We start from the raw sequence: 10,010 nt of genomic DNA, 5'->3' as shown, positions 1-10,010 counted from the left end.
AATTGGAGACAATTGGAGGTTGCAGAGCTTAGAAAAATTAAAGAATAAGGTGCGAGATTGGTTACATTACGCTCAAATTCAAGAGGTTTTTAAATTGGATTAAAAAATAGGATTCCAGGTGGAAAAATCGATACTAGAGACAGAATTGCTTGAACCAAAGACTAAAGTACTTTCGAGAATGTATAACTTGCTGCTTAAATGGAACACTCAGGATGAGACAGTTAAATCAGCCATGATAAAATGGGCTCAGGATATTGGGTATAACATCATGTTTGAGGACTGGGAAAGGTTATGGACCACCGGAATGAAATTCACGGCATGTAATGCCTTGAAGGAAAATATTATGAAAATGATATATAGGTGGTACATGACCCCAGTCAAGCTTGCAAAAATATATCACCTGTCTGATAACAAATGCTGGAAATGTAAGGAGGCTGAAGGGACATTCTTTCACCTCTGGTGGACTTGTCCAAGAGTGAAGGCCTTCTGGGAAATGATCTACAATGAGCTAAAAAAGGTATTTAAATATACCTTTACTAAGAAACCAGAGGCCTTCCTCTTGGGCATTGTCGGCCAGAAAGTGTTAAAGAAAGACAGAACCTTTTTTATGTATGCGACTACAGCAGCAAGAATACTCATCGCAAAATACTGGAAGACGCAAGATTTGCCCACACTGGAAGAGTGGCAGACGCAGCTGATGGAATATATGGAACTGGCCGAAATGACTGGCAGAATCCGAGACTTGGGAGAAGAAACAATGGAAGAGGACTGGAAAAAATTTAAAGACTACTTACAAAAACATTATAAGTTGTATGAATGTTAAGAATTTGCACGATTTGGAAACTTTAGCTCCAGCAATTAGATTTTGTGAAACAGGAAACTAAGCTATAAGTAAGAAAAGGTCGAAATTTAAAGTAATACTATGTTTAATTTAAGGTATAAGTAATTGATAAAAAGTACTTTAAATTCAGAAATATAACATTTGAAAACTATAAAATAAGGTACGAAACAAGGTAATAATTTGCTGATATTTTTATTATAAAGAATGCAGGGTAAGGGAGATGTGGGGAAGCCCAGTTAGTTATATAAGAATGTTTTGAATGATTGGATTTTTTCCTCCTTTCCCCCCCTCTTTATTCTTTTCTTTTGTTTTCTTTTTATACTTCTTTTTTCTGTGTATATTCTTAACCTTGTATCTGGAAAATTTAATAAAATATTATATATAAAAAACAACAACAGATGGAGGTGCTGATAGGTGCACCACCAGGCCATGTGAACAGACACAACCCATCTTCATTTTAATTCTCTTCAATGCAATCCTGTACACCAGTAGTGGGGAACCTACAACCCATTGGTTTATTTAGGCCCATGAGGCCTCCCCATTTGGCACACAACACTATTTGGGTGAGTGTATGGCCACCTGTCCTTTACTATGATGCTTTATTAAATGTCACTGGGCTACTATTCCCATTGTCCCTGAGCATTGTCCATGCAAGCAGGGTCTGTTGGGAGTTACAATCCAGCACCATTTGGAAGGTATCTAGTTGTAAGGTAGGCTGAGTTGAAAGATAGTGACTGGCCCAAGTCTTCCTTGAGAGCTTCATGACAGAATGATGATTTGAATCTCAGACTTCCCAGTTTTGATCACTCTTAAGGCATTACAAAATTCAATGTGTGGAGGAGATATGTCTGACAGGCCCAGCCCCTCCGCCCCTCACATTGTCATTTTTAATGGCAAGTTGAAGCGCTTCACAGTTTTGGTATTTCGCATGTGTTTGGACCACTGATTAAAAGGAGGGTTATACACATATTCAGATGAGCATATTTATAAGCTCACTTGAGGCCTCACTACTAAATGTGGCAAGATCAGGATGAATGGAGTGGGACTGTTGTGGTTAGGCTTTTGTAATGCTTGAATATGTCTTTTTAGCACACCAGTGCTGATGGCATTTTCCATGAAAGAACTTGTGAAACAGTAACCTGTGGCATAGCTTATAATTTTTCTGCTGTCTCTACCTATTGAGCTGTACTGCTGAAAACTAGCACCAGAATCTGTCAGCATATTACAAATAAATGTGAGACATGCTTCCAGTGGTACCTCGGGTTACATACGCTTCAGGTTACATACGCTTCAGGTTACAGACTCCGCTAACCCGGAAATAGTACCTCGGGTTAAGAACTTTGCTTCAGGATGAGAACAGAAATCGTGCTCCAGCGGCGTGGCAGCAGCAGGAGGCCCCATTAGCTAAAGTGGTGCTTCAGGTTAAGAACAGTTTCAGGTTAAGAACGGACCTTCGTAACAAATTAAGTATTTAACCCGAGGTACCACTGTAATGTGTTTAGAATCAAGGTGTAAAGGTGCTTTCACATGGACAGATTTCAAGTTAGAAGAGTTGGCCTAGGTTGCAGCCTAGGTTCCTGGAAGCAATTTATTTACATACAGTTTGCGACAGCATGAATTCACTGACTTCTTTCATGAGATCCTTAAGGATCCATTCCATGTCTGACATCGTTCTGGTCTATTATTTTATCAGTATATCCAAAATCTCCTGTTAGATAAATGAATGTTTTTGCCTTTCCAAGATGTGACGTGGGAACACTTATCCACACCAAAAGACATGTGATTTTCAGGAGGGTTGCAACAATGTACATTATCCATGTGAATTCAGATCACATCTCGCTGTGCAATTCTACATTTTATTTAGAAAAAACTCCTGGCAATCAGAAACTTTTAGACAGCTTGGTATGTCTTTATTTTGGAATCAACAAATGGGAAGAAGTATCTGCAAAATCAGACTGTATAAACTGATTTAGTGTATGATGGAAAACCTGATGAAATGTATGAATGAATTTTATTATTTTGGTCACAGACCAGTTCCAGCCCACATACAATATCAAGGAAGTCATAAAACACGATAGGGATACATTTGAATTTGCAATTAGGTATAACAGGAACAATACAAATATAGCAACAATTTAAAAAAATACAAATTAAAACTTAGATGAAATGTAACTTTCTGAAACCCACCCTGAAATCACAGAGGCCACATATCAGACCCTCTTAATGTTTTGGTAGTTTCCAGTGTATTTTATCATTGCACAAGTTATCACGTGATGATTGATGGTGAATGGAGAAGGCATCTGAATTTGGTAATTTTCAGTTTTGTGATGGCTTTAGCTTCTCTGTTTGAAAACATTTTGATAACATGGCTGAGTTATGTAAAGCTCTCCTTAAGGTCTTCCTCACTTCCCTGTTTCTAAGGCTGTAGATGATAGGATTGAGAAACGGAGCCACCACTGTGTAGAGGATGGACACCAGCTTGTTGAGATCAAAGGTTCCGATGGCCTTGGGTCGTGCATACATAAATATGGTGGTGGCATAGAACATAGAAACAACTGCCAGGTGTGAGACACAGGTGGAAAAAGCTTTCCGCTTCCCTTTGACGGAGGGGATTTTTGCAACTGTGCAAAAGATGCATGTGTAAGATGTTCCAGTGACTGCCAGTGAAGTCATGAGGACTGCTAAAGCTGCCACAAAATCCAACATCTCAATGGATGAAGTGTCGGTGCATGACAACCTCAACAAAGGTGAGAGGTCACAGAAAAAGTGTCTGATTGTATTTTCCCCGCAAAACTGCAAGTTGGAGATCATCAACACTGATGGAAAGGAAGCCAGGAAGCCACCTAGCCAGGAAACCAGACTCAAGACAGTGAATGCTCTGTGATTCATGAGTGTTGCATAATGTAATGGGTAGCAAATGGCCAAATACCTGTCATAGGCCATAGTTGCCAAGAGAAAGCATTCAGAAGAAGCCAAAGATAAGAAAAAATACAGCTGAGTGATGCAACCCTCCAAAGTGATTGTCTTCTCACCCAACAATAGATTTGATAACAATTTGGGCATTGTTACTGAGACATAGAATATTTCCAAAAGAGAGAGATTTCCTAGGAAGAAGTACATGGGAGTGTGAAGGTGGTTGTTCAATGAAATGGTCACAATGAGGAGGACATTTTCCAGAAGAGTTAGAAGGTAGATGGTGCTGAAAAATGCAAATAAATATAACTGATGCTGTGGAAGTTCAGGGAAACCCATAATTATGAATTCTACATGTGAGGTTTGGTTCCACATTCTTCTGTAAGTTAATTGCTGCTTCCGCTGTTAATAAAAACAGAGCATGCTAAGCACAATTCTTGGGTGGGGGGGGGCAGTCAATGAAATTGATTCATGCAAAGTGACATCAGTCATATCAATAAATCCACTTATACTAGTAATTATGGCATAGTCTGAAAAACCAATCTGGAAATTCTGAAATCTGTAACGGGGCAAATCAGATGAGAAGTAGATCAGCAGCTAATAAAATAGTCACAAGATTCTTACTCATGTGATTATTAACAATTTCAATGACTTTTTAAAATGTGTGCAGAGATTTATTCAGCCTTTGCTATTGTTCTTCAGTTCAGGAGAGCATCTGTTGCTCATTTTGAACATCTTACCTGCATTTACTAGTGGCTTGTAATTTTGATTGTGTGCTGAAGGTCCATTTCCTGGTCTGAGATTAAAATTTCTTCCCTCCTCACTGCAGCCTCCCCATTACAGCCAAAAATCTGCTCTGGAAGGTTGGGGAACCTTCAGGAGAAGCAGGAGAAGCATGAGAAGCTGGAGGAAGGGGAAGAGAAACCTGAACTCGCATTGCAAACACTAATTTCTGTTGTGGAGCTGGGAAGACAGCATTGGATACCATACATAGTACAGGACTGTCAAAATACACTTCAGGTTTTATTCTAGTTGAAATGTGATTGTGAGTCTAGCATCTGGAGAGTGATAGCTGACTTTCAATTTATGGTATATACCTTCAATTAATAATAAAACCAATTCAAGCTATTCTCTATGGTTTTCAAGATTGAGAGCTAAACCATAACCCTCTAAAAAGGTAATAAATGTTACCAAAATACTCCATTGCTAATTTGGAATACAGTCAAATACCATGACAAACAGGAATTTCCCAATTGACCTCTATGTAATATAAGGTTACACTTAAAAGTATGTGATACCTACATGAAATAAAAATGATGACCTCACTGCTGTCACTGACCTGTTCAAATGCAGACAGCTAGTGGAGGAGGAAGAAAAAGAAGCTGAAGCTATCGAGTTCCAATGAAACTGGATTTGGAAACAATAACACAGGCATAATCAGGTTGTCAGTTTCTGTAATATCTCTTCATATCCTTATAACACAACTATGAATATATATATATATATTTAAAAAAACCATTGGTCTGTTTCAGCCAAATTTATGGTCACATCCACACAATACATTTACTGTATAACATTTGCAAAACATTGCCAGGTATGACTTCTCCTAGAATATTTTAGGAATTGTAATTTGTTAAGGGTGCTGGGAACTGTAGCTCTGTGAGGGGTCCCACAGCAACTCACAGCACCTTTAACAAACTACAGCTCCAATGATTCTTTGGGGGAAGCCATCACTGTTAAAGTGACAGGAGAGTGCTTTAAATGTATAGTGTGAATGTGAACTGCCTTCAAATTGAGTTAATGCACCCTACTAAATTTGGCTGGAGCATGTGCTGCTTCAATGTATCTAGAACCCTGAGACTTAAATCTTGTACACACTTACCTGAGAGTAAGACCCATTGGATTCAGCAATGCCTACTTTTGAACAGACACGATTACATTGCACATCTTCTTTTTAACTAGTTATTGGATTGCAATAGTTCTGGAGAAGGTAGACCTTTCAATGGCCCATTCTCCATGCTTTCTAACGACAACTGTAAAAAAAGAAGGAAATCCATACTTGGATGGTTCTAAAGTTCTTACTGAAGCACTTCTACATCTGTCCTCTTTCAAGGTGATGAGAAGCTCAGATGTGAGGGATGTAATTTTTCAAAGGAGTCAAACAAGAAATCCTAAATGAGTAGAACCCTGGAGCTTTAACTTCTCATAGCCTAAGAGATTTCCTTCTTATGGCTTTGCTTAGTCACAAATCCCACCTCTGTCCTATTACGTTAATAAGTTTATGGAATGCTGAGAGATCCACTTAGAACGTGGCTAATGATAGCAACAAGGTGTCTTTCTCTCTCCTCCACCTTCCTTCTCCTCTCTCTTTTCTCTTCCAGTTACCATACATTTGCCTCTCTACTGAACTGATAAAACACATTTAACAATATTTTGAAAGGTGGCACTTTATTGAAATCAGTGGGATTTAGCTTTCTTTGCTTCATTTGCCGACTGACCTTGGCTTGGCTACAGTACCCTAGGTCTCCAACAACAACAAAATTCTCAAAAAGCATATAATAGGGAGAAATGTGCTTTAAAATGCATAGATTAGTTGAGACAACATACAAAAATGCATCCTGTTATTGGAAATTGCTTGCACAATGGTTTATATAAGGAGAAATGTGCACTAAAGAACCACATTTGGTAACTGGTTCAAAAACACCAGAGCCTGGCTGAGTGATGGCTTGAATCTAGGTCTCCCCACTGGGTTCTGTTCCCAATGTAGTATGTTTCAGTTTGTAGCGAGGTGTTTATCAACTAAGCTACCATTGTGGAATCACCACAGCAGTATGAGGGGTATGTTCTGAAGAATGCATCAACATGGCACCCACAGACACCAGGGTGCCCCCCAGTATGGCACCTGAAAGTGTTCTAAATATATATCCTTTCAAAAAAACATAGTGTATCAGAGATTATTAGCTCTTCCTGTTCAGATCTTGTTGGCACTGGTTCAACTTCTCCTTTATTAAACATACCCTCTCAGGCAGCCCCATGCTTCATTTGATATGAGGAATGGATATGCACCCTCCACCCCATTCTGAAGAAAGGGAAGCTGCAAAAAACTTTTCTTCATGAACGACTGCAGTGGTGACTTATATAGATGCACCCCTCCCCCACAATTGATGGAGGAAGGTGATGGATGCATACCTATACCTGTCTCTTTTTCTGCTCTTTTAATTGTGGCATCAATTTCATGTTATGCCATGAAATCATGGCAGCCATTTTGTGTTGTGCCATGACCACACAATAGTCCTTTTGTGAATGGTTCCCATAGCACCTCCTCAAAATTCCAATGTGCCCACTGGCTCAAAAAAAGTTGGCAAACCCTGGTCTGAAGGCACAAGAGGGAAGGGGAGAAAGCCAAGATACTTCCAGCCTCCTAGTAGGGTAGACTCACATTTTGAAAGTGCTCTCTCCCCTCCCCCCTCCTCTCCTACTGGGTCCTGCAGGCTCTGAAAACACCATAACTCAAAAATGCCCTCCACCATCAATGTTTGTTTCACCCCCCCCCTTGTCTTCCTCTCTGCATAACATATTTATGGACAGCGCAGAAGATGAGAAGCCAAGCTACTATTAAAGGGGCCATGGACAAAATTGCAGCTACACTAAAACTGCAAGCCCCTTTAAGAGCAGCTTAAATTGGGACTTCTTGTGGCAGTGATAGCTTAATTGTTTCTGTGGCAGTCCCAGCAATTTTGGGGCATTTGGAGGATATGTGCTATTACCAATGGAGAGATAAGGAAATAGTAGCAGCAACAGTAGTTCAGTAAAAATGTACATGAAGCTTGAAGCATCCGTAAATAATGCATATTAAACCATTTAAATGTTTATTCATATTCTGTTGACCTTCATGTTAAACACAATTAAGGGGAAGCAATGATAAGTTTACTGCTTTGTCTTAGTTTCTTTCAATTTCTCCTCATTGATCCACAGAGGGACATGGTATGAGTCTGAGATGTTTGCCTTCTTCTGAAAAGCCAATACACCATTCCAGTGGCAATGACAGTTGTGGACTGGTGCAGTCATGGGGGAGTCGGGAGGGAAACTTCCTGTTCCCACATGACCAATGGACAATGTAATCTCCTCCATCATTTGCAGGGGTTGTCGGGACTTGCCCGTGAATTGACCAATCATGGGTGAGTTAAGGGGCTGGACTTTTGAAGTGGACCTGAGTGAAATCTGACCCTGCCTTAGATCAGCCTCCATTTTATTTGAACTGGGTGTGCTTGCACTCAGAAGTGTGGTAGGCTTTATTACTTTTTCCTATGCTCCAACCCCAACAATTTCGGGCTCACTGCACCTGGGGCCATAATGCACATTCTTGGGGCTCTCCTACACCTGTTGAAATCAGAGAATGTAGCATTATTTAGGGGGAAGGCCAACCCTGTATTGAGAACAATTTCTGAAACAATGTTAGATATAAAATTATTTTCCTCGGATATTTGGAACTGGGTCAAAGGGATGCTTTAGTTCAGGCATAGGCAAACTCCGACCCTCCAGATGTTTTGGAACTACAATCCCCATCATCCCTAGCTAACAGGACCAGTGGTCAGGGATGATGGGAATTGTAGTCTCAAAACATCTGGAGGGCTGGAGTTTGCCTATGCCTACTTTAGTCCCTTTGAAATGAAATTAACTTGATGTGAATTTGAGAGATTTAAGCTTCTGTTTAATACTTCCATCTTTAGTAAATGGATGAGGATGATAAAGAATGGTGGTGACAGAGAGCAGTGAGAATAGGGAAGGACACTGTAGCAATTCAGAAGTCCTACATCAAATTCACAGATGATTCTGTGCACTACCAGGAAATGTCCCATGCACCATGCAAATGACACATATACAGAACATCAGCCTCTGTCTTTTCTGCTAATTTGTAACATAGTTGTGAATCTGAATGTGGCCCTGAAAGCTTCTTGCACCTCAGTATTTCTGAGTGTGTAAATGAAAGGATTTAACAAAGGGGTTACAATAGTATTCAGGAGAGTGACAGTTTTGGTCAATTCTAGTGACTGATGCTTGGCAGGTGTGATATGTAGGAAAATGGTGGAACCATACCATATTATCACCACTGTGAGATGGGAGGAACAGGTGGAAAAGGCTCGTTGACGGCCTTCAGCAGATGCAATCTTTAATATTGTGGTGATGATATAAACGTAGGATATTAAAGTTATCACACATGAGCCCATGATGACAATACCAGCAAGTATGAACCATGCCATTTCTAATGTGTACGTGTCAGTACAGGAAAGGACTATCCAAGGCACAATGTCACAAAAGAAGTGGTTGATAACATTGGAGTCACAGAAAGACAATTGGGTAATAAGGAAGGCTGGTACCGAAATTGCTGCAAAGCCACATATCCAAGATCCCAATGCCATTTGGACAGACAACATTTTGGACATGATGGTGTGGTAGTGCAATGGGTGGCATATGGCCAAATAGCGGTCATAAGCCATGACAGCAAGCAGGAAGTATTCTGTACATCCCAAGGAGAAAACAATGTACATCTGTGTGATGCACCCTGTGAAGGTGATGGTTTGGTGGCTCTTGGACACAAGGATTGCTAAAGTCTTGGGAATACAGGCTGATGTGTACCATATCTCCAGGAAGGAAAGATTGCAGAGGAAGAAGTACATGGGTGTGTGGAGTTGTCGTCTGGCTCGCACTAAAGCTATGATGGCCACATTTCCAGTGATTGTCAGGATGTACATAAAGAAAAAGAGGAGGAAAAGGAAGATTTGTAGTTCATGAGATCCAGAGAAACCCAGAAGGATGAATTCCTTCACAGTGGAGTCATTTCCTTCTCTCATCAGAATCAGGTGTTTTTCTGCCAAAACAACATTCATGAAAACTTAGTGATTGGCAATGGTGGCTCTTATACTCTCACTTGAAGAAATATTAATAATGCTCTCCATAGAATAACTATTAGGAAATAAAAATATAAGCCAAAAGTTCATTGTGAGAGGATTTTATTAATTTAGCACTTTAGTTCAAAATAATTTCTTTCTCAAATGAAATATCACTACTTCTCATATAATGTCAATTTGTCTTACTGTAAAGATTTCTATTCATAAATCAGTTTATATTATTTTGTCCATTTTTACACCTGTATTTTCTATACACTTTTGTTACAGGTCTTCAGCCTAGAATTAGTGGGTGTCTAGAATACATGCTGCATTTTCTGCCAGAAGGGCAGAGAGATGCTTTGATTTCT

General features: G+C 39.8%; 2 protein-coding genes across 2 annotated transcripts; both read right to left on the bottom strand.

Annotated features, from left to right (window-relative positions):
- Positions 1–2,842: 2,842 nt before the first annotated feature.
- LOC308570506 (olfactory receptor 6P1-like) lies at positions 2,843–6,974 on the bottom strand. Its single transcript, XM_081165408.1, has 3 exons — positions 6,944–6,974; positions 5,637–5,787; positions 2,843–4,156 (listed from the first exon to the last, which is right to left on the bottom strand). The coding sequence occupies exon 3, from the start codon at positions 4,127–4,129 to the stop codon at positions 3,158–3,160; it is 972 nt and encodes a 323-aa protein (XP_081021534.1). The 5' UTR covers positions 4,130–4,156; positions 5,637–5,787; positions 6,944–6,974; the 3' UTR covers positions 2,843–3,157.
- A 1,669-nt stretch (positions 6,975–8,643) lies between these two features.
- Positions 8,644–9,642, bottom strand: LOC308571698 (olfactory receptor 6F1-like; the record flags this gene model as incomplete). The annotated part of the gene is made up of 1 exon (XM_081167340.1): positions 8,644–9,642. The coding sequence occupies one exon, from the start codon at positions 9,640–9,642 to the stop codon at positions 8,644–8,646; it is 999 nt and encodes a 332-aa protein (XP_081023466.1).
- Between the last annotated feature and the right edge of the window lie 368 nt (positions 9,643–10,010).

The sequence above is a fragment of the Podarcis bocagei genome (assembly GCF_964188305.1).
Source record: "Podarcis bocagei genome assembly, chromosome: 13".
In the NCBI taxonomy this organism is placed as follows: domain Eukaryota; kingdom Metazoa; phylum Chordata; class Lepidosauria; order Squamata; family Lacertidae; genus Podarcis; species Podarcis bocagei.
This window is presented reverse-complemented; position numbering and strand designations above follow the sequence as displayed.

What these genes read in the sequence shown, in the direction of transcription:
- LOC308570506 (XM_081165408.1), bottom strand. Translation starts at nt 4,129, where the DNA reads ATGTGGAACCAAACCTCACATGTAGAATTCATAATTATGGGTTTCCCT.